General features: G+C 46.1%; 3 protein-coding genes across 3 annotated transcripts in view; 2 read left to right on the forward strand and 1 right to left on the reverse strand.

The window, feature by feature from the left end:
- The window catches only part of msk (importin-7 msk), a 35,257-nt gene extending 32,810 nt beyond the window's left edge, over positions 1 to 2,447 (forward strand). Inside the window, exon 18 of the mRNA XM_089558773.1 lies at positions 945 to 2,447. Within this exon, the coding sequence (XP_089414899.1) occupies positions 945 to 1,033 (89 nt within the window). The 3' untranslated portion in view covers positions 1,034 to 2,447. The remainder of the gene's footprint in view (positions 1 to 944) is intronic.
- A 2,634-nt stretch (positions 2,448 to 5,081) lies between these two features.
- LOC149369467 (uncharacterized) lies at positions 5,082 to 15,628 on the reverse strand. The gene is made up of 3 exons (XM_089558796.1): positions 15,340 to 15,628; positions 14,291 to 14,464; positions 5,082 to 11,162 (listed from the first exon to the last, which is right to left on the reverse strand). The coding sequence occupies exons 1-2, from the start codon at positions 15,501 to 15,503 to the stop codon at positions 14,305 to 14,307; spliced, it is 324 nt and encodes a 107-aa protein (XP_089414922.1). The 5' UTR covers positions 15,504 to 15,628; the 3' UTR covers positions 5,082 to 11,162; positions 14,291 to 14,304.
- Positions 15,629 to 19,855: 4,227 nt separating this feature from the next.
- The window catches only part of Stam (signal transducing adaptor molecule), a 40,343-nt gene continuing 35,258 nt past the window's right edge, over positions 19,856 to 24,940 (forward strand). The window contains exon 1 of the mRNA XM_089558784.1: positions 19,856 to 20,231. Within this exon, the coding sequence (XP_089414910.1) occupies positions 20,189 to 20,231 (43 nt within the window). The 5' untranslated portion in view covers positions 19,856 to 20,188. The remainder of the gene's footprint in view (positions 20,232 to 24,940) is intronic.

Consider the following 24,940-nt stretch of genomic DNA (forward strand, 5'->3'; position numbering starts at 1 on the left):
GTCATGTTCGCAGGAGGTGAAAAAGTCTTGAGAGGGGTAGAGTGACCAGGCTTTCACGCTGCAAAACGTGCTGTGGGCTTTCTCTTTTAGCAAGGACACTTGTAGAAAAGTATTGTACATAAAGGACAATCATTAATTTGATCCAGATTTTTTCAGTGCACTGGAAAGCTTAGTCCTGGTGTGCAAGGTCCCGCAGCAGTTTCATTAGAAACACTGTGAGGTTTTTACTGAGAATATTTAATTTGCGGATGTGCATGCTTAGTGTGTATCTCATGGTTGAGACAATGATCAGTGAGCACAATAGCAATTGCAGGCCAACAAAAATGAGGAACCAAAATTTAATATGCCCTCCAGCCACCAGACTGTAATTGACCACTAGAATGGAATGCTGTTCAGCAGTACGAATCACGGGGAGTTGCGAAAAACATTTGTATTTGTACCCAAAGCAAACAAGATTTGTATGCAGAAGCATGGGACGCATTCATGAAGAAATGCCTGTGCCTGACAGGGTTTATACAGGGCCACACACCACTGCTCACAGTTCTCAGTGCGTACTGCATGACTGCAATCCCGGCTTCGGTGATGTACGGATCGTGTACCGCTGCTTGCAGTGCTACTGCACGATTAGCGGCCTGGCTATTGCTCTATTCAGGCAGTTACGACACTCCCAAAATCTCTCTGTAGAGGACAGGAGGAGTATCATTCACTTCTGAGAGCTTGATAGGTTTATTGGTGTCATAAGTGGCCAGATGTGCCTCTGAAAAGCAGACCCTGTGGCCTGGGAACTTTTGACCGACCCTGTACATGCCTGCAAAACAGTTGCCATTGGTGTTTTCAGTTGCAAACCAGACTAATTGTTTTGACGCCTGCACAATCTATTAAAACTGAAAAGTAAAGTTTCTGAATAAAGATTACCAACCATCGCTCATGCGTCTCTTGCGCAGAGTCAAGGCGGATCGAGAAGAGTGGTGGATACGTGTTCCAGAACCAGACGGTGCCGTCGTCGTTCAACTTTGGTGGTGCACTGTGCTAGCCGCAGGAGTCCAGCTAGCGTACTTCTCTTTACCCCTCGCTTCTTTGCCCCGTTATTGTCTCGGTTTTTTTTCCCCCCCCTCCGTTTGCCTTCCTTTCTAGCCGCTGGCCTCTTTCCCCAGCGTGTGCATGCTCTGAGGGCCTCCGCTCTGCTGCCTGGCCATGTGGGACACTTGACTGCCAAGGATGGCTTGGCTATTGTGACAACCGTGTACGTGTGCATGCGTGTGTGTGTGTGTGTGTGGAGGGGGATGGGGTGTTAAAGGGGGAGCGCCGAGCTCCTGGCACAGACTTAGCGGTGGCACCGACAGCCCCATGGCACACCTGTTCGATAAGTAATGATGACCGCTGCTTTCCATCAGTACTGAGCGACGCAGGCGGCGGTGGTTAAAACGTTCCTAACCTGCAACTGCTAAGCTGCTGCTGCCGACACTGCCTGGACTGAACTGCCACCACCGTTCCTGGCTAGCGTCGGTGCAAAATTGGGAACACTTCTTCGGAGTCGGTGCTGCGAGGACGACCACCACGCAAGACACCTTTTGTTGCCAAGTCTCGATGCACCACCAAAGCTGAGATTGACCGAGAAGTGTTTCGACGACACACCACCTTCTCTAGCGTGGAAAATTCAAGGACAACACCTGACCTGTGGCTTTTTGTGTTCTGCCACTACCCGACTCGAAAATCGCGTCCCGCCGTTCAACGGTGGTGTGCACGGAAGTGATGTGGTGACAAGTGCGTACTGTGTGGTGTCGGGGCGCCTTGCACAAGACTGGCGTGGTTGCGCCCTCTCTTGGAAGGTGTGGGGAGCACGGCGGAAGTGCAGCTCTCTGTCCCCTCTCTAGATGTGTGCTTTTGTGGAAAAGAAGTGTGGTGGGCTGTTTGTCATGTTTGGGTGTGTAAAGCGTGCATATATTTTGATAGTAAAGGGGGCTTTGTTGTACAGTTGCTTGATTTCCCCCCTTCCTGGTACTTTTCTTTCGTTTGGGCATCCCACTTGCGGCGCTGTGTGCTTGAGCTTAGGCTTCTATCGGCTGCGGAAATTGAGCGTAGCTCTGGGTAGGATGCTAACGCAAGGGGCCGGGCGGAGCAGGGCGGGAAAAGTTGGTGGCGTGGATGGAATGACATGAGCCACTAGTGTACAAATCGGCGTTTCGGAGGCTGCGAGTGGTGCTTGCGGAACAAGAGGCTACTATTTTTTGTCACTCGTAGCACATGCTCCAGAGTCGACAGCATGTAGGAGGGTGCGGGAAGAAAGTGGTTTGGGAGGACAGAAAATCTAGCATCGAGGAAAAAAAAGACAATTGTTGCCTTAAGAAGGTGTGCAAAAGAGGCTCACATGTTCGTCTCGGTCATTTTTTGAGTGTTTGCATTTGGAACTGTGGAAACGAAAATAATAAAAGACCTTATTGACACGAGTGCTGTGAGGCTTCAGACTGTGTCTTGTGTGGCAGGGTAACTAAAATCTGACCCAAGGCCAGTGTTGCAGATGCCCCCCATGCAAGGACCTTCCGACGCATTGCCCTATCTTTGTGGTAGTTTTTGTTTATCCTATACAGCAGTCAGAATTGATGCTGGCGAAACTGACCACACCTACGCATGCATATGCGAGGGCCCAGGAAGTGCCAGCACCGCACCTAATTATTGTCCCGCGGTTCAATTGTCGCGTAGTTGCCTGTCGAGGAAACATCGTTCGTGGAAAGGACAGGTACCAAATTCCTCCTCCATTTTCGACAAAAATGGCAAACGAGAAGGCTTGACGCATGTGCAGGACGTTACTGGAAAAAAGTCCATTCACTTGCAGCAGCTATTTGTTAAAACTGCACAAGTCCTTCAGGTATTTAGAGTAGACATGGCCACATTTCTGTATCCAAAAGTGGCGAACATAACAGGTCTGCAAGTATAAAGGCGCAAATTCCGCAGCATCGGAGGCATCGCTAGGGCCTCTGCACCAGTTCCTCGTCGTCATTGAGAAAGCCGCATTCGGTGCAGTCCGCACCCACCAAGCAACGCTTCTGCAGAATGTATTTTGTAGCAAGGTGGGCTTGTGTTTGATCCTTTGCTAAGCCATGGCGTAGCAAATATCATGCGCGGCACTACGTTAATACATAATAAACATGTGAGCGGCGAAGCGGCTGCTCTGCGCTCGCAGGTTGAAAAAGTAAGCACAGCAGCACATCATTGCTTCATGGCATGACATAACTGCCTGCTGTGAACGCAATGCGGCGGCGAAGAAAGCTAGCACACAACGGAGATCAAGGGAGCGGCGGTAGCATTCGAAACCACGGTACATGCGCATCCTGCCATGATTGCCATCATCCTGCTTTCATCCATTTGAACCTGGAAACCAGTGGATGACAGAAACAAAGGCTCCGTGAACTGGTATCTCGATCTTGCAGCACTGCCCGCGAGTCTAGTCGTGCAGTTTTGTTTTCACACTCGCAGTTCTGTGCACGCGTGCACCACTGTGACGAAAGAAAAAAAAAAGAAAACTGATGCCGAAACCATCAAATCCAGAAGCAGCGCCTCCATACCAGCGTGGCACCCTGAGCGGGCTACGCATATCGTCCCAACGCACATCTCTGGTTATTCGCCACTGTGTGTGGACTTCGCTTCTTTGCCTGCGTGCCCTTCGTGAACCTAATTTGGAATAAAGGCACTCGATCGTGTTATATGTTGCAATGTCGGGTGGTCGCAGCTTCTATGCGAGACAGGTGCTTGTGCCAATTCTACGTCTCATTGGAAACGGCACGTTTGGTACACAGCTGGCGCTTTGTCATATTCTTGTATGTTGTGAACGATCGATATACTTCAGGCGTTGCGAGGTGTTGCGGGAAATTGCGTAACAAAGTCCTTCGTTCGGTTTGCGAGCCGTCTTGCGGTCCTTTGCGAAAATTTTTTCTGTCAAAAATTCCTAAAATTGTCTTCAATAACAAATATATCAGCAACTCAAGAAGAGGTGCTTCCTCTTTGCACACTTTGTGCAGAGGTGTATGGCATTTGTGATTACCAAGGCAAACATTCTGAATCTGGATGGATGAGTGCAGGATCCGGAGATGTGGCAGTTTGTATAGCTCCCTTCCACTACAAAACATTCATCAGATGCTATGGCATCCAACTATGCCGTGCTAAGGGACAACTAACTGCTCAAGGTCCGGTGCACAGAATTCCTCCACAACTAAAAAGTAGTCCGTTGTTAAAACTTCTCGTCACCTAAACAAGAAACTACCACAAGAAGAAAAGCTCTACGATTTTGATATCCGACTTGTTTAATAAAGTGAAACATTAAAAACCTGATTTCGTTTACTTTTGTGACTCTTTAGTGGAGTAATACGGTACGCCGCGGACCGTGGCCCAATGATAACTGCTGTTTTTTTAAGTTGTATCTGACAGCAAAATTCCAAGTAAAGCTAAACAGCAGCTTTAAATAAATAAATATAAAAAACAGCTTTTACAGAAGGCACTCTCAAACTTCTGTGTGCAATTTTAATAGCGGCTGAGGACTCAACTGCTCAGAAAGAGAGTGGTGAGCATGATGAAAAAAGTGATGCGCTGCTCGCGCAAATCATATCTAACCAAGCTTCCTTTTGCTAGCAAATGGGGCACATTAGTGCAATGGAGATATTGGGTCATGTTCTTGTGCCAGCAGCAGAAAAGTTTTATGAACTGCCTTTTATTTGCAGTCTACGCTGCTTTCAATTACAAAGCTGGCTACAACTGCCTCAGCACTACACCCTCCCAGCAGCCAGCTTGTCAACACTCAAAAATGGTGTCTCGTGGGACACCTTGTGGGTAGGCAGGCAGAGGCCATGCGTCTGCAGTTTTGAACAAGTGCATTTCTGACCAATGCAGAGTTCTTGCAATATGTGACCGTGTTGTCCCTAATACTGAATTCTCTCGGGAAAGGGAAGAACTTCTGTGTTCATCTCTTCAGACAATTACATCACCATGATTCCTAGCTTCCTTCTACGTAGATCTTTCAGCCTAAAGCAACTATGTAGGTGTGCTACTAAGCTAGAATGCACATTCAAAAAGAGAGATGGGGTCTCCAGTTCTTCAACAACAGAGTATATTCAACACAAATTTTTTCCAGTGCTTTTCTGCCAAGAAACATATTTCTTCAAACTTTGAACATATTTGACAGGTACTTAAACTAAAGGTCTTAATAAAATTTGTTGAATCCACAACTATATGAACACTCTGAGAGAAGATTGAGAACATTGCAACAAGGCAAACAGAACAGCAGTGTAAGCCACTACACTTTCATGAAAAAGTGTCACTGACAAAAAAAAAAGTCTAAATAACGGGGAAACATCACAGGACTTAGATTCAGTAGCCAAAACTAATGAGCTGCCACGTTATGCATATTCTGCGGGGCAAAGATATGATTCAACACAACAAACTACATTTCGGTTGAGTGTGTTCTCCCTATATCTGGAGAAAAGCAAAATGGCGAGCAACAGAATCGGTGCAGTACACAATGCAGCCTACATTGCTAGGAACGTTTTGTGACAGTGCCAATGCAGCCCACTGTGTTGCATGTGCACTGACTGCAATGCCTGCTTGAATCAATTAAGTTTCGCTCCGCAGACTGCTTAGCTTTAAAGGCAGCCCAGGCTTTTTTTTGTGGCAGTATCACACCGAGCATCGACTAGACAATGTGACAAGAACTCATCGTTATCAACATCAGTACAGGTCGCCATTGTGTGACCACACCTGGCAACTTTGTGGTGACCAGCAACACTCTTCTCTGCAGTTTCACGCACACGCCACAGTGTCGCCGATTACATTCCTAGAAGCAATAAATACAACAAGCTAGCAAATAGGGACAGCAATGACAACAGAGTAGCACTGCACAGTTGCGCGTTAACACTTCACATACAATTTCTGCATGAAGATGCCATAAAATGTACACCACTATAAAAGATAAAGAAAACATCCGTTTTTGTGGACTTCGCGCCCACAGAGTTCTCTGCTGTCAACTCAAAACTTAAAGGACAATGCAAGGTGCCTTCATCTCCTCCCCTTGTGATGCAATAGCATTAAAAGCCTCATCGGAAAAAGCGGCGGCGTCACATGACACTCGGGTGGTAGGCGGCAGTTGTGGTGCCTCCTGGTGGCGGTGTTCGGAGGTGCTGGGGTACGGGAAGGTAACCTGGGTCCCTCAAGCCCCACCAGTCACGTCTAGCAAAGACATGAACAGCTTCAAAACACATAATGTAATTAGGTGTCCCTGTGAATTTTAATGCAATAGCTTTAAGCGTCCCATTTTGCACAAAATCTGGGAGCGTCCACTGTGGTTGCCATGAGTGAAAAATCCGGATTGGTCAAAAAGGTGGCTACATCACACCTGAAGCAGTGTGTTTGAAGCGGTTAAAACATTAGAAAACTAGTGACTGGAAGGTCTCAACATGACTCAAACAGCATTAGGACATGCAAGTATGTAAAGTAAATGAACTGCACTGAAATGAAAAACTTCGTAATTAGTCCGGAATCGAAGCCCTGGCCCTTAGGTTGAGAATCGGACATGCTAAGCATAGGAAACACAGCCACTTTCATGCAGCTTGGTTAAAGCGGGGCTTTATATGTATGTAGTGTGGTCTTTCACAATGTGGAAACAGTGTGTGTGTGTCCCTTGCCACTGCTTCTTTCACTCTCTCCTTTATGCCTTCCATTACAGCACAATTCGGGTGTCTACCGAGATATGTGAGACAGTTACTGTGGCACTTCCTTTCCTCAAAAGCAATGTTTACTTTCTTTTCACCATGGCCGAGTTCGAACAAGGCCATTGCAACAGTTAAAAATTATTTTGGAAATTGAAACCAGTGAGTGACCTGCTTACATTTCATGTGTATTTTCATACAGAATTCCTATACTCCTTAACCAGTGCAGAGTGTACCAGTGTAGAACAACGGGCATAGCATGGAGTTGTACTAATTCACTCCCAAGGCTGTCTACGTGACTACATACAGTGCTTGCCAGACGGTGGCTGCAAGCGGCGCCAATTTATATTACAAAAAGGATTGGAGGAGACACTTAATATCCACCTTAAGGGTCTGATGTGATAGTGTATTGCGGTAATTCTCATATATGCAGAAGCACATTCTCTACTTCACACTCATAGATACATGGGAGTCCTCACACCCCTCCTGGCGCAGTGGTGCAGCAGTTGAGCGATGTGCCACTGCCCTGCGATGGCAGGTGCTCCCAACGGTGGGCCTTGTGTGGCCCAGGTTGCTCTTCCCGAGTGACCAATCATTAAATTTAACTGTCACTTGCCACGGTGGGCAGTATGCTCACTATTCGGTGGAAATGTTGCGATGACGCTGCAAGGTCATGTGACCTAGGTGACCCTCCTGCCCCCTAGGTTGCTGTCTGGGCACCACCTAGCGGAGCCATGCTCGTGGTTTTTTGCTCGCAACGCCGACGCTGGGTTTTTTGGAGAACGGGGCTTTCAACGCTGTCATGTTAAAAGAGAGACTAGCAGCAAAGGAGAACACATGAGGAGGCAGAAAAATTTTAGGACACGCACCATGTTCTGAGAACGCCCAAAGAGACATGGCTAAGGACTTCCCCTCAAAGCTAATAAAACCAGAACAGTACCAAACACATGTCACCGACTCACTGTACCAATGCTGAATAAAGAACAGCCGATTACTCTGAAACAAAATGAACCATTGCTGTGCTGCGTTAACTGCAGAGAACTCTTTACATGATAGCATGAACACTGTTCTTTGCCTCAAGACAAAAGCATTGTATAACAAGCGGACTTCCCGCTTCCTAGAGGGCACCTTGTCATAAGGTTACACTACTTTGCCACTAACCAGTATTACTTAGACTCCACTGACCAGCACAAAACCACACCTTCGATGTTGGAACTAGACTTAAAAGAGTACTGTAGTTTGGAATGGCACCTTTGCCACGGAGGAAACGCACACTTCCTGAACGCTCTCGCTTTGCTGAGAGAGACTGCTGATCGGACATGAGGAAGACACCACTGAGTGCACTGCAGCACTGAGGTACTGACAACTGATAAGAAACACAGAGCCATTGCTTTTTGCCACTGCCCTTAAAGAGCACTGGTCTCATTAGCGTCCTTCATTAGCTTTATGGTCATGAAACCTATCCGTAACTCAATGGAGGAGCTTGGTATGCTGCCCTCAGCAGCTGCATGGCGACACTGCCGTCAACTGAGGGTCATGTTTCGGCGAGTGGCGGAGTGGGCGACAGAAACGCCGTGATGGCGCGCATATAGCCACAGCCAGGATGACGTTTTGACGCGCTGTTCCGCTGCAGACGCTTAGCCATGCCATGCTTCAAACCATCCAATAAAATCCCACACCAGCTAGTGCTCAGCATATCGCTGAATAGCAAAGCATGTTACTAAGACTGCAGTCATGTCCATTGAACTCAGCTGAGCAACCTAATGCAGGCTTTGGCTTCCCGTACACTGCGTTTCGTTCATGTGTATGTTGTAGGTTAATGATCTCAGTGCACTTTTGCGTTTTAGTGTCACATTAAGCATGAAAAGTCTCTATGCCGCAGCCGCCGCAGCTGCAGCCAGACGGCCACAGATAACGGAGCCAGCCGTGGTGTTGCCAGCAGCACTCTTTCTCTGCGCAAGTGTCAAGCAGGCTAGGATTACGGAACTGCAACGGATGTAGGACGTCCGCTTCAGTCACTCATGAATAATTGAGAGAACAAATAACAGAATGGGTGTGGAAGGAAGATTTTCGTGTACAACCACACCATATGCCGCCAAGCATGCCTACCGATTGCTGATCACCGATTGCCAGTGGCAACTCTAGCGGCCGCTTTTGACTGCAAACCAAACTTCGGCAGGAGTTTCATGACCATAAGCTGATGAAGGACTCTGGTCTCGTGTACAAACCTAAAGAAATGGCACAGATATCTTTGGAAACGGTGTTCCTCCCACGGTACTGACAGAAAAGCTGGATACCCTGACTGAGTTTAAATTTTAAAAATTAACTTTGGTACCACAGTACCGCGTCACTTATTTTGTTAACTTCTGATGACAGAAATTTCAAAGCCGTTCACACAACAGAGACTTTTGCTTCGAAGAGCAGACTATTAAGCAGGCCTGCAGTTAAAAATGGGAAATATATGTAAACACATAAATTAGGACTATCGGTGTCTTGCAGACATGCAACTATTGTAAAAAAGACAAACTTTTTTTCACATTTTCAAATAGCAATTTGGTGTAGCAGCAGAGAATTCAGTTAGTTTTCGATGGATGCCACACGCTTGCGGATTCAGGCTGCCAAGACACTGCTTGTGCCCAGTAGTGTGTGCGAGACAGCAGACAAGAATTTAATTATATATATATATATATATATATATATATATATATATATATATATCTTCCATGGGGAAGCGTAACTATGACTTTACATTGTCTGTGTTCTAACGAGCCCCTCATCCTCCCTATTCTTGCCCACTCATAGCAAACAAGGATGACAGCTACCAAGGGAACGCTCATCTCTGAGCTACCTCAATGCTGAGAGTAGGCACAAACTTGGTTACTGACATGTCATAAGTGTGCGCGTGCAATAACAGGGAGAAAAATGTGCAAATGGAAAACGGTGTCTCTTATTTTCTTTCAAATTTTTTTCCTCCTTTCAAATAAACTGATAACGTACAACAATGACCAACAGTTGTGACTTGCTTAGGCCGATTCTCTTTCGCAGCAACAGGTCACACGGAGTTTCTGCGGAGTGCACTGCATCCACTGTTGATATGGTGGGCACTGCAGTACCTCACAACCAAAAACTTTTGCATTCAATGGCTGATCAATCAGTGTTATTCTGATGGGTCTGGGACTGCGCAAAGATGCGATGCAGCCAACATTGTCGCTTCCTCACTCTTGACGGAAAGCAAAGGGCCCGAGAGCCTTTCTGGGAGCTGACCCTCTTTTAAAAGCCACACATATGCACACTGGAGTAAAAGCCTCTTGGAAGGAACTAGCACGGGACAGGTTATAAGGATGTCATTTTAAACCGCGTCTAACCAGCTAGGCTTTACAATGCTTTCGGTGGTGTCTTTCCATAGGCACGCGAACATTGCTGTTTCTTCAGAAAGTACAGGGTACAGCCATTGCAAAAGATTTTCCTTCTTTGATGCAAATTACAGATACTTAAAAGAACAATATCAAAACCAAACCAGGCTGTCAATCTTGACTTGTCATGGTGTGTATTAGTGCCATATCCACACTAGGCTACTTTGCTGGGTCAACTTTGCAGCGGCAAGGCAGTGCTGTACTTTGCGCAGCACTGGTGATGCAGTACATGGTTGGTGTAATCATTCTGCGAATGAAACGAGAAACAACTGCTGGGTTTCCAGCACTGGCTTTCACTGTGGTTCTACTGCCGCATTAACTGTCCTTCTGACACTAAGTTTTTCACCATTCGGTTGATTTGCAGGGAGTAAATGTTTCACGCCGGTCATGACATTGAATTTCATCACTTCTGATGCTAAGCCTTGTTCGCACGTGTAGCAAACACAGCGTCTTTTGAGAAGAGTACCTACACAGCAACGCAGAACACGTGTGCACGGTGATCTCTGCATGAGACAGCAGTGCCAAAAATCCAACAGTTTAGACAAGCAATTCTCCGATACAGTATTATACGGGCGGAGAGAACGGAGTATAGGCAAGCTGCTAGAGTTGACTGCGCCCATTTTCCACACAAGTCAGGAGCAGAGAGATGCAGCACCGCAACACTGCGGCAGTCACTGCGTGCTCACTAGTTTTCTGCCTTCAGGAAAGCAGGACACGTTCACCCCCAACTGCAGGTCACCATTTGCATTTTGACCAGGGGTACAAAATGCAAGACCCTGTATGACACGGTATCTACCGCATACGTTGGTGTATCCGCACGTTCAGAGCTCCACTGCATGCATGCAGGCGTCCTATAGGAGCTCATGCAGCACAAGCGACCGAGATCGTGAGAAGCACGAGACTGGCAAAAGTCAGAGAGAAGCAGCGGTCACTTTGTGGAGCGGCCCCATGACGAAGACATGCCACCGGAGGACTTGCAGACCAGGCAGTGGCGGCTGTCTGCCAGGACGAAGCTCAGATCTCTGTCAGCAGCGCCATGACTTGCGACATGAGAAACCTGCACAAGGCAACGTGACAGTAGTACACTACTGCTTGGCAGTGTATGCTGAGCTACGCAAATGGATGCAAGCAATGAAATGACAAGAAACACACAATGCACTTGTGTGCTACCACAACTTCAAGGCAGACAAAAATTTATGCAGTCAGTTGATGAGCGGCAATGCATGCTTCAGCCATAGAGCCGCAATAAATAGAAAACGTTTGCTGGTAGGAAACACCTGAAGGCAGACACTAAATGAGGCCTAACCAGTTTCTCGAGGCTTAATTTTCACGGCAACTCAACAACACTTGCAGCCATGCACACAACTGTTACGAAAATTTGACTCCTAATTTCTGAAACAGGGCTGAACTCAGCATAAAGGGTAGACATAGTGCCATAAGCATACATTCTACATCTTAGCCCTACTGTCGCTTTGTATACTAAAAAAAATGACATCTGGCTCGTTCACAACTTCACTGGCCTCTTGTAATGGGCCTGCACGCAGAGACTAGTGTGAGTGTTGTTCGCAGTTGACTGTACTGCCCAGGATGGGTCAGTGTTGGGTGCACGTTTATTCCAGATAGTCTTTTTCCAAAGCAGCTGCTTCAGTTCAACCAGTTGGTCCTGCAGTGCTTTTGCGGCTTCATTTTGCGTCCACCCACTCTGCATCAAACTGTGCTGCAAAGTTTTAAATATAGCCAGGTTCCAGGACTTCCACTCTTGTGCCACTTGCCGACTCTCCTCTGCTTCTTCAATTGTTTGGTGTTGAATGTCTGCTAGAGCCACCCATGTCCTACTCTTTGCGTTCCCCAGTTGTTTCAGGTCAAAGGTCCAGGTCAAAGTTGTTTCAGGTCAAAGGTGAGAAAGCTGTACAGCTTTCTTTTCTAGCCATATGGCTGCGCTTGGGTGGATGCCTTATCCCAGTTGTTTCACTGTCATTAATTACCGTATATCGCTGCGCATAAGTCGACGTTTTTTTCTTTAACTGTCCTTTGGGGGTCGACTTATAATCGGAGTCGACGTATATGCGGAGTCTTAAAGTCGGCCTATATGCAGATTCAAAAGTAATTTCAACCGAGTCGCGAATAATATCACGCCCCATGCGCTCATAATTCTATAATAGTTGTCAGACACGGTGCGAAAATGGATCTGCTTAAAAAAACTTGAATTTAATCGAGATATGCACCAAAGGTTTGTTTTAATACAATAGACACTTGTTATCGACAAACCGTGGGCGTTCCACAGAAAAACGGCCAAAGCCAGACAGGCTGGCAATGTTTGATACAAATGGGACAGCTACAAATCCAATCCAATCCAAAACTAGACCACACGTGACCAGTCATATGAGCTGAGAAGCATTTTCGCGTGTTGTTGTGCAACGCTGTTGTGTGCCTTTCGCCATTTCTGCACGTCGCAACACGTGCGACGTCGTTTTCCACATGCGGCATCTCGGCACCACTTCCGACGACCAACGGCAGCAGTGGTTCATAAGATGATGATCGCGACTGTGTCCTCACAAGCGACGACGAGTCAGAGATGTCTCATGAACGAATAAATGTTTCTTTGTGACTCGGCCTTCTGGAAAACCTTTTGGGTGAGCTAGGACCGCAGGGTGCGGCAGCGTCGACCTAAATTCGGAGTCTAACTTTTTTTTGCCCAAAGTAGGTCACAAGTTGGGGGGTCGACTTATAACCGGAGTCAACTTATAATCAGCAATATACGGCAGGTTATCGAATCCCTCCGCATAGCTGGTTCTGTTGCTCTTTATGTCAGCATTTTTGTTCAACTCGTCAACGATGATCTCCTTTTGCTACTGATTGCTGCTTGCAGCTGCATCTTTCTTTTATTAAAGTGATAATATGTGGTATGATATCTCCTGAAACGAGTGTTCTGCATTGTCTCATGTGGTTCTGAGGAAGGAAAGGTGCAGTAACTCTCATGTATCGGTGGACACCTCAACCGCACCATGAGGGAGTGAAAGATGGGAGCGAAAAAGAGGTGCCACAGTGGAGGCCTATGGAATTATTTTGACCACCTGGGATTCAATAACATGCACTGACATCGTACACCACATAGGCACAGCACATGGGTAGGTTTGCTCGTGTCGTAATAGAAGCACAGAAATTCTATACACTTTGGCCAGGGAATTTAACAAATTTGTATCGTACCAGAATTTCGATAGCCATGATTCTACTGTATTTCTTCAGGCGAGACTACCAAGAAAAGTATCTAGCAGCTTTCTGTACAAGCAATATCACAGAAAAAGGTGATGAGCAGAAATTAATGTTTATAATGTTAACTGTATATCTATAAAGTTAACTTTATAGACTTTATTTCTATTCATCGCTTTCTCCATTACTGAATGTTCCTTTGAAATATTTTGCAGCAGCTGAGAGTAAAATGATAAGTGCATCTCTAAGTAAAGTAATTAGCTTGATAACCATAACCTCATAGGATATTACACCTCAAATAAATAAAAGGTAAAAGGTATACACAGTACAATAACTGCAGCTTATTCACGAATTTCCATTAACAACCACATCATTGTCATTGTGCTGAGACTAGCTGTCATCAAGCAGTGCACAGCATGAATTAAAATTAAGAATAAATAACTGTATTGAAATAAGTTAATGGAAACGTTTTCATTTATTTCTACTATATATATATAATGTTTCTATGTTTCTGATAACACCCTTTGTAAAGGTACAATCTAATTTAGCTTTGCAGCCTGGTGACATGGTAATTTCTGGTGGTAAATTACAGACAGCAGACATGTATCAAAGGCCTCGTACAAGCATATGTGCACATTAAAAGAGTAGAAAACTGAGCTAGTTGGTTCATACTTCTGGGTGGGTACAGCAGGAACGACAAAACGCGGACGCAGAAAGAAACACACAGAACGTGGACGAAGCTTCTTCCACGTTCTGTGTGTTTCTAAGCTTCGTCCACGTTCTGCATGTTTCTTTCTGCGTCCACGTTTTGTTGTTCCTGCTGTATCAACCCAGAAATGTGTGCACAGACATGCAGAGTAAAATTTGTATGAACTGAGCGGGCAGTTCTTGGAGAGAAGTTACACTACGGGGCTCCATGTGGTCCCTGCACAATGGTGCCCCTATAGAGGCAGCTGTGCTGTCGCCACACACTACCTGTGCCGTGGGTGTCAGAAGTCGTTGTGGGTGCTGCGGTGGTACTGGAGGTGCCAGGACTGGCGGAACTTGCGTGAGCACACGTCACACTGGAAGGGCCGGACCCCCGTGTGGATCTTGACATGCCGGTTGCGGTCACTGTTGCGTGCAAACGCCTTGCCACACACGCCACAGCTGCAAGGAACAAGTCGCAGCAACTAAAAGAAGGACTCTTGCATGCTCCAGTGGCAAAAGTGAGCACACCTCCCAATTTCCGGGACGATGCTATAAGCCATGCTCAGGCATCAACAATGCAGCTTTAGCAGGTGATTTTTTTAATATTTTGCTGTAGAGCGATGACATTTCTCATGTTTTTTGGGGGGAAGTGCAGTAAATGAATAAATACCAAGTTTAACCCATAAATCTTTAGTAATTCTGACATTATAAATTTTTGTGTGTTTATTGCTATACAAAATTTGCAGAAAGCCTGATGTGACAACAAAGCATGCTAGGAGTGTAGGGTCACTATTAAATTTTAGCCAAAGTAATGGTTCACGCAATGACATTCTCCAAACACTTTTATGCCCCTGAGGTTTTTCTACGCAGATAGGCAGGCTTAGGAACAGACTGAAACGATAAAGCACTATGGCCGGCACCCAAGCATACTGACTCTCATCCTTGCAAAACTAACTTTGTTGTAATAGCTTTTCCACCAGTAAAAAACAAAAGTGCCTGGGTATATCACGTAAGCTGCAGCTAATGCCACAGCTGTATATAAATCATACGTCAAGGAGGTGAGCACCAAGAGGAAGAAGAGGATGGTTGTTTGGTTTGTTTTATGGGGGTTTAACGTCCCAAAGCGACGCAGGCCATGAGGGACGCTGTAGTGGAGGGCTCCGGAAATTTCGACTACCTGGGGGTTCTTTAACGTGAACTGACATCGCACAGCACACGGGCCTCTAGAATTTCGCCTCCTTCGAAACTACTTAGCACAACACAGGCATGATCAATACATAGTGCTTGCACACCGCATGCGAAAGAGGCCTGGTGGTTGTTGGGGAGGTGCCAACCTGAACGGCCTGTCCTTGAGGTGCTGCGTCTGGTGCAGGCTGTGTTCGAGCCGGTCGTTGCAGGCGAAGCGGCAGTAGCGGCACGCATAGCGGCCCCGTGTGCGAGATGGGGGCTTGCCGCTGCAACGGTGGGCCCGCAACTGGTCTTCCGTCACCAGGTCCATGCCACACAGCGAGCAGCTGATGCCCTTGCGCTTGGCGACTGCCACCGCCGGCTCTGCACAAGCGCCACGGTGCAAGCGGGGGTAGAGATTAGCGGGAAGGGCAGACCCTGTAGTGACGCCATCATGTGCACAATTTCTTTTCCCACGAAAAAGTTTCTCACCGACATGAATAAAGCTTTGTAGAGGGCTAGTTGGTCGTGCATACTGAGACTGGGGAGCGCTAAGTTCTAGACAAGGGAACAACACATACACACGTGTCTCGTGTTGTTCCTTTGTGTGTGTTGTTCCCTTGTCTAGAACCTAGCGCTCCCCATTCTCAGTGCTGACATGAAGAACAACTGTTGCAAGACAAAACTCTTTATTTTCCAGTCATGACACCGGCCATTCTCTCATCTGGTACAGCCTTTAAAGGAGCCCTGAAACACACTATGGTCAGAATCCGCAGGGTACGTTAAGAGATGTCACCTCCCCAAATTTTTTATTAAGCACACAACTTGAGCAGAGAAATTGAGTGAACAACGCTCAGTATTCGCAACCTCCTCAACTCAAATTCACTCCTCTAGTTTTCCCCAACGTAACTCGGTGGCAAGGACTCTCTATCAACCAGGCTCTGATTGATCACTGTGATTGATCACATGCTCTCGGCACAGTATTGAGACCCAGCATGGATGGCCGTGCAGAGGTGACCAGGTGCCAACGTCTCATTGCTCTGCAACAGCGTACGACAGACCGAGAAGCTTCAATAAGAATGATAGAAAGCTTATTTTTGTTTGTGATTAACGAGCCTGCTTTTGATATTTTCTGTGAATAGTGCGTACTTCAAAGAACCGAATTAGTTTGTGTTTTGATGTACTCCACTTGCCAAATGTGCCAATTCTTCACACTCGAAGGGTGGCTCAGGGCTTTTTTAGGCTTTTAAAACATGTTATAAAGTTGGTTCCAATACTAGAAACTTGGCAGTTAGAGCAGCATGCATTATAAACCCTGTTACACTCAGAATGCTCGTAATTTTCTTCATTTGAAGACAGTAGTGCTGTCACTGTTACTTCCTGGAGGTGCACAGACAACCGAAGGTTTCATAAGAGCCAGTTTTTATAATCTGGTCTTGTACCTCATGGCCCCTGTAAGAAATAGGAGAAAGAAAGCCTTTCAGAGCACTGCAGGAAATACAGAGAAAAATTCAGGTGTGTACTGTCAACTTCTTAAAACAAATAAAACTGCAAATTTAAAGCAAATATAATAGAAATGAATAAGGCCATAACATACATTCACATATTTCATTAAAATGTGTGTCAGAGAACTGTGTACTATTGCACAATTATCCGAGAAACCAAAATGCCAATAAATTAAATTCGACAACTGCATACATATTGTATGCCTATAAAGCATAAGTACCAATAAAAATGCCATACTGACAAACAGTGACATTTCAAGAAGACAACACAGGTTGTTGTTGCATTGACAAAATAATACACTGATATGTAAGATATGCCAATTATGCATAAAATGCTACCTTCTCCAGTAAGAGAATACAGTTTCCATAAACACAAACTAACTATGAGGCCCAGTCACTAAGCTGTAGACTACCATCATTACTCAACTCACTTGACAATCTTAACTTGATTTGTTAGTTCTCAATACTTATATCTTTATGTGGAAAAACTTCGCTGTCTGCTCTGTACTCGGGTAATTTCTTGCATCATTTCTGGGGAACTGTGTTATGTGTCTTCTATTCCTATTTCCTATTACTCTGTTCATTTGAATCATGACCTATGATTATATAAGTGTTATCTTTATAATGTGTGTTAACAGTTGCAATGCCAAACTGCTTTCTTTACAGACATGTACAAATTCAGTAGCCTGTAGTTAGAGGGCACATGGGCCTCGTCAAGCCCTTCTTCTTTGGCTTTTTTCCCATGTTCCTGACATTGTGTACTCATGACGTCGAATAAATCTGTCTGTCTATTCAGCTGTGGCAAAGCTAACTTACACTGGAGAGAAAGTGTGCGCCTTGAGACAGTAGCAACTATTCACAGATATGACACAAATGAAGCACCATGAGATGGTGAACGACAGACAGTCATTCTGCAAAATGCTAGGTTCAATGGAATACCAATGAAACAAACACTCACATAAGCCAGAGAAAGGCATGCTGACAAGTAAAAAAGCAGCAACATTTTTAGAAGTATTGCTCCATGACAGAGAGCTCTTTTAGAAACAGCAAACATTTTTGCACAATGAAAACTCTGGATAAATTTGCACTACTAGAGGATTTTTGAAAAAGAAACAAAGCCTCGTAGCATACAAAGTTAATCTGTTTGCTTTCGCATTAAGACATCAAAGAAATGTGACTGCTCTACTAGCTTTGCGGAAGCTAGACTAAAGCTAAAACCCAGTGTTGTGCTATCACAGAATTAACAGCAGCTGCCTGATGCAATATCATTATACCCATGCTCAATAAGACTGGCAGCCGCACTACTAAAGCCCTCTCACAAAAACTTTTACACAGTGCAACCACTATATTTCAGCCCTAGTAGGACAGGAATTTAGTTCCTTCTGAGGCTGCATTTAAGACAATAGCCTTGTTCTCAGCAGCAGCAGCTTATCAGACTCCAGTGGGGTAGCTATGATGGCTGCAACATTTCTGACATGTGAAGCTGCGTGGACCAATGGTTCACATATAATGGCAGATGACGTACTCCCAGTTTTGAAGATGCATGTTAATAAAAATGAACAGCAAATTTACATACAGAACACTTTTCTGGTGGTAGTTATTACCCTGCTGAAGTATTACGGCTCATGGTGCTGCTATATCACAAACTATTCGCTAACCTGAGCACAAGAAAACTTACACCATAGTTTGTCAAGACACAAAAAGGCTGCACTTTCAAAGCAACAATCACGTATATCTTCTGTGACTGACCATTCAACTTTGTTTCCAGCATACACTGGGCATTTTTGACACCACCAGACTTACAGCCTTGCAGATTTGTGCGCCAAAATGTAACATATCACACTGTAGTATTGGCAAATAAGAAACCATTTTACCATGATGCCAAGAAGAAACAATCATGCATGCACAATGGCCCAAAAAGCAAAATCACCTCTACAACAGGTGCGCTTTTTTTGTGGTTTTACCTCCACAAAAAGATAATCCTAAGTTATTCACAGCAAACCTTCTGACATCTGCAGAACATGCAGAAAATGCATTTAGCTGCTTAATTCAATTGACAAAAAGCAGCACCTGAACTGCATACATTCACAGCACATCCTCACCTTATTTAATGAGCACTTTGCGAAAGGCTAACATATGTACAAGCCTTAACGCCATTCCACACATCAGCAGCAGTTACGTAGACAGAAATATCTCAACATATATAGTCGCCGACAACGGCACTGGGCGATTAGAGTCGAATTGTCAACACAGCACATTAAGGCAAGTCGAAACAAACAAGCCATGCTGCGCCTGCAAGCACTAGCGCGCCTTGCATTCGATGCGATTCACTCATTAAACAATCGAGATCTCGCGCGGCAATTCGTGCTTTAATTCGGTCGTCACGAAACACAATGTACTCATATGCAAAAAGCCCGCGGGCAAACACTCTTAAGACGTACGCGTCAGGTCTCAGTTTAGAAAGAAAAGCTGTCAAGGCAGTTATGCAACGAGCAGCACACAATCCACCCGCGCCTCTCTTATCGAAACCCGATGAAACGGAAACCATCTCCAACGCACAACACTGCAACTTTAGCGCATAGCTTTCCGACAGGCGCCCGCCGCAGAAAAGCTTCGGTACTCGAAAATATTCCCGCTTGTTTATGGCAGCACGGCGAGGTCAGAGAGAGCCGGGAGCTTGCGAAGAAAAAAATAAGAAACGTTACGAAGCGGCGATCGGCTCGAGACCTTCGAGGAGTGCGGCGGGGACGGGCGCGCACGTCCTTCGAGCGGGTCTGGCGGGCAACACCTTTCGAGCCCGTGTCGTCGCACGCCGGCGAGCCTGGACGGCACAGTCCTTCGAGTCACCGCCGCGCACGGCAAATCACACCATGGGTTGCGCCATCAGGATCAGATATGCGCTAGCACCGCACGCACAAACAGCTGAGCCGAACGACATCCCGTCGTCCAGAGAAAAGCTAAAACGAAACTAGAGTTGATCATGGTGTCGATGCGAAGGACGGCGAGGTTTGGTTAGGTTAGCTCCACAAATTGTTGGTGTCAAAAGTAATTTTTTTACTATTTTTGTGCAAAAATTACAAAATAATATTTCAACGCGTATTAATACAGTGATGCAAGCGAATTCAACGTATTTTCTCAGATATATTGCTCGAATTTGCTGCAGCGGTAGTGCCATCTGGGTTTCGTCTGGGAAAGCGTTACATCATCGTCGTCTCTGGCGAAAGCAAGTGTACGGTGGCGGAAGAAAATCTCGCGTAGTCGCCTCGGTGTCCGTAGTACAATCGTTTTCTGCTCAGTAACTGACGCCAACTCCAGCGCTACTTCGGCGCACCGACCGCCCCACAGCGAGCCACTGCGTGCTGGTGCGAAATTCAGCGACAGGCCTCGGATTACGTGCCGCCAGTGAGGGAGGCGTTCGCCGCGAGCGCTTCCGAAGGGGTCCCCGCTCGTCAGTCGTCGCCCAAAATGTTGAACTAAGCCGAAACACGGACAGCTCCGGGCGTGCGGGAAGATGCCGTTTCTCGGGACCAGTTCTGCTTTCCAGCAGGATGTGGGTAAGTCGACACTTCGACCGTCTCGAGTACGCGGGGAGTTTTTCTGCCCCTTTTCGAACAGGAAGGCTTCTGCATCGCCTGTAATCAGCGTAGGCCTGATGGAAACCAGCCTTATTTACGTCCATTAAATGCTACGTCGCGGGTGTTAGCTTACTTGGGCCGATTGTGTTGGCCGATAAACAGCGTGCGTAGTGCGGCGACGGCTGCATACAATTCCCAGGGTCAATTATCTCGCCGTCCAAGTCTGCCCTGTGCGTCACGCGCAGTACAGGTCATACAACCTTGTTTTGGTTTTTCTTTGTGACGTAGTTGCCGAACTCGAAAATCCATTAGTTACGCCGAGTTCCCCGGGGCCCGCTAGTGCAATGCAGTTTTTGGTTTCTTCCAGTGCTGGTAACGTGCGAGGTGTTGCCAGTTGCCGATACTAGCTGGCAGCAGCTTGAAAAGATTTCGAGCTCGTGACTCTTGAAGGCGTCAACGCCTCGTGACGAGCCTGTCATTGCTTTCGGTTCATTTCGTATTATGACGAAATCTGGGGCTGTTGCTGCAGCCGGGTCGATAGCTACTGAAAAATGCGGTGTGAATGTGTCAAGTTTCCAGAGCTTGTGGTTTGCTTGCGTCATATTTTTCATTCATTCTTTCACGCCTAACTGGATAAGTCGTCCCAACGAAACAAATACATATTGCAGTGTTTCGCGGTTTGCATATGAACTGCTGATTGGGAAAAGGAAACATGCGTATTTCGTTTATCATATCCGCTCATACACAGCGCCAAATTTTCTTGGGGCTACAGTTGAGCCCGTCCCCGATATCTTGGTGCTGCAGTCCTTGAGCACTGGAGACGGTCATCACAGACCTTTGTTTTATGCTTTGCCTCTCCTTGTCAGAGTGCTGGGTCAAAAAGCCGCCATTGGAGAGGACACTGGCCTTGAAGAAATAGTTCAAACATGCTCCGTCTGTGCCTTTATTTAATATAGCACGGAGTGCAGTTTGACATGTTTCTAATATGTGAAGTCTTCATTCCGTGGATAAAATTGATGCTCATTTGTCGTTTGAACCTTTTACAGTGGTATGACTCAGCTCTTTGCTAGGTACCCCGTTTGACACCAACACCTGCCATAGTAATCCGGGTAAATGCCAAGAACAGGCTATGCCTTGCAATGTAGCTGACGGTGGTAAACTCCTGACTGCATTAAAGTCTGGTGCCATGTTCTCTCTGTCACATTTCATGCGAACTGCGTGGCACCAACTTTAGGTATTTTAGTTGAGGCACTGTGAGTGGGAAGCATTGCTCAGCTTGTATGTATCTTAAGGGTTATGTCTCTGCAAAGCTGTGTGTAACCTGCCGGGAGTATTGTCTCGTACTTACCACTGTGGCATGGTGACTTAAGAATATTCCACGGTTGTACTTAAGGATTCTCAGAAGTTGGCTTCAGCAATGCGGCGAGACAAACTTAGCCATCTTTGAAACACAGTCGATGAGACACCAAACAGCAGAGAAAGGACTCAACATGCACTGCACTCACGGCAGCATTTTTATTGAAATCGCAGGATTGATGCATGCAGAAAAACAGATGTACTGTCTTGGTCAAACTCTGCAGTCTTGATTGACAGTCACTGCAGTTTAGATTTCCCATATTAGTAATGAACTGGTCGTGCAAGATACCGCTAAGTCTGGAATGGTGGAAGCAGTCAGTTGGAAGCCACAACTAGTGCGGAAGCCAAGGCTCCTCAGCTTGAGAGTAGTTTTGACTTGAGCAGTGTGCTGCGCAAAAATGTGCAGATGTTTTGGAGCAGACTGAAAAATCCGAGGAATTGATAGGGAATTGTGCAGCGTAGTGCTTGTGAAATCTTCAAGGTTGGCCTTTCAGTACCTCTCAACGGGACACTACAGTGGGCTGTTCTAAATTTCCACTGGCCAGTCGACCGTGGCTTTTCACTGTTGAAACTGAACTGTGGTGCGCATTTGCTAAAGCCATTTTTTTGAATCCGTGGAGAGCAGCAGAGAAATAAAGCTTTTGATGCATTGTTTACACCAAAGTTGAAGTCGGGAGTAACAGATGGAAGGACAGTAGCAACAGGCACAAACCTTTGATAATTTGATGTCAGCTTTCACCGTTTTGTCTGCTTAGTTGGCACTTTAGTGCCCCTCTTACGCACCCCAGGTGCATTTCAGCTGCAGGTTGCTGCCACCACTGCGCATGTGGCTGGAAAGGAAAACATTGCACATTTTGACGGGGCGAGCCAACAGCTGTTGTTGCAGTTGGAAATGCAGGGCGGAAGGGTGGGACCAGGAAGTTCAGCGTGCAGGAAGTGTCTCCGTGCCCCGCATTTGCTGCTCGTCGCGTGTGTTCCTGCTCTGAGTCGTTTCGTGTTCCTTGGCACACTCTGCTGTCCACAGTGTTGGTTTGCGCCTGCGATGAAAATCCACCAGCGTAACTCAGTGCTATAGAATTGAACAAGGGATGCTTGTCCTTGCAATGGAGTGGGTGCGTTGGCTTTGGGGTTCCCTGTCCACATTGTTCCCCAACATCAACTTTTGAGGGACGTCGGCGTTTGGTAGTTTTTAAATTTCCTTCATTGGTGGCCCAACTTATAGCTTATGTTGTCACTCAGGAGGCAAACCGAAGTAGGGATTCGTTGGTGCAAACCTGTACGGCCTATATGACAGTTGTGAAACATCGAGGATTTATTTGGTGTATAATTGTCTGACATAATTGTATAACTGGTGCCCCTGTACAAACTTGACATGTATAACTGTTTAAAGACTCTGCTAGAGAGAAGGCAGGAAGGTGGGATTCTTGAGAAAACGAAACCAAATGAACAAGAGTTGAGGGGCGAGCCTCAGTGGGCTTAGCCAACGTTTCGACAAGGGGATCAGCTTCTTTAAGTTCACATGCTATAGTCTTGTGTATGTGTAGCTCTACACATAGGTTTACTGTTTAAAATAATAATTGTGATTGTATAGTTCTGCAGTGGGCATGTTGTTCAGGGCAAGCTTTATTGGTTTCTGTACATGTGAAAAGAATGTACTGATGCAAAATTTCCTGGGCACTGCACAGTGTGGCCAACTGTGTTGCTGAGTTGTTTTTGGGCTTGCTTGCTGCTGTCTTCTCGTGGCATACAACAGGAGTGTGGGTTACTCATGTGGTGTGTTGCCTGGAGAGAGATTGCCCCCAGGCTGATCTGCTATCAGTTCCCTGAGATAAGAAGTGTTAGTCAGCCAGTTCCTGTATCAAGGGGCTTATCTGCAAATGAGATGCGTGGCAAGCTTGAAGTTGTCTGTCTGAAGTGTCCCTGATTGTTTCTGTGTGCTGCTGCCATTTTTACTTCAGATTGAGTCCTGTTGCTCAGTGTAGATAAAGCTTGACAGGAGTGCTTCATTCAGGCTTGCGAGCATTGTCCGTGTATTGTGCCCCTCTTAGAATTGAATGCAGTTTTGTATCGGTTGAGGGAGTGAACGCAGGCAAATACCTGGGTGTTCGGCAGCTTTGGCTGAGAGAATTGCCTTTGGCAGGTAATGGCTGGTGAAGCAAAAGTTGTGCCCGACTTGAAACCCTTATAGATGCTGCATGAAAATTCCTACTGTCGCTGAACCTTTGCTGGATACTTGCTGAAGTGAACTTTGCTGTGGGAAAGAATCTTGAGTTGTGGGATTGCCCATAGATTTTCATCTCCTTGGCAAAATTTTGGCACGATTGCCTGCTGTAGATAGATAGATAGATACAGAGAGAGGGGAAAGGCAGGGATGTTAACCAGAAAGGTTCCCGGTTGGCTACCCTGCACAGGGGAAGGGAATGAGGGGATTAAAAAGGGAAGAGAGAAGGAATGGGAAACAGTCACAATCTGTCAATCAAGGCAGTCTTTCGCAAAAAAAAAACAAAACGGTGCCTTGTAAGCCTTGATGGCTGTAGACTGTTGTGGCCACGGACCGAGGATCTTGGCCTCTGTAAAAGGGCGAGGATCAAGGTGGCATGTTCGCATATTTCGCAAATCAAATGCAACGGGTCATTTCAGCACTGCAGACATGTTGTCTTGTGTTTTAGCTGTGGTGTAAACAATTTGTTGCTTAAAACAGCTCTTGGTTAGTTTGTTTTCTGTGCTTGCTGCTTCCTGCTTTGTAGTCAGGCTCGGGAAAGGTGGAGTGGCTATGGTTTTTGTGTTGAAGCTTTTGCATATAACCTTGTAGAGAAAACTGGCTGTGGGCAGTCAAGTCAAGACTGTCTGTATGCGTAGACAGTGGGTGCAGTGCACAAAAGTATCCTTCCTGTGAAGCCAGAATTTCATCACTGCTCGTCGCAGCAGGCTGTCGGCTTTTGCCGTGTGTTTTTAACGTGATAAGCATTAGGAGGGCCACGAGGGCGAAAGATGTCTGGCATCTGTGTGGAGCCTTCATCTACCAACCATCCCTCGTGACGGTGGACCAAGAATATTTCAGAAAACAAATTAAGATGGCTAAGAATTACTCAGCGAAAAGGAATAAAAGGTGCGATTATGAACACAAATGGAAGCTGGATAGAATCTGAAGAATTGGAGTAGATAGGCGAGTGAAATAAAAATGCTATTGCATTTCTTCCGCATCAGCTCAATTGATCGCCCCTAAATTTTTTATCCGTGCTTTCCGCCATCTTGAGGGTTGATGTTGTGGTCTTATTTGAAAACAACCGCAGTTGTTCACATGTCCTTGACTAAGGAAATTCTATCAAGTG

This window comes from Amblyomma mixtum, chromosome 1 (genome assembly GCF_055824585.1).
Source record: "Amblyomma mixtum isolate Tamu chromosome 1, ASM5582458v1, whole genome shotgun sequence".
Classification (NCBI taxonomy): Eukaryota; Metazoa; Arthropoda; class Arachnida; order Ixodida; family Ixodidae; genus Amblyomma; species Amblyomma mixtum.

Coding starts and splice junctions, on each gene's coding strand:
- LOC149369467 (XM_089558796.1), bottom strand. CDS start 15,503: ATGGACCTGGTGACGGAAGACCAGTTGCGGGCCCACCGTTGCAGCGGC. Junction 14,465..15,339: donor CTCAAGGACAGGCCGTTCAG/GTTGGCACCTCC, acceptor TGTTCCTTGCAG/CTGTGGCGTGTGTGGCAAGG.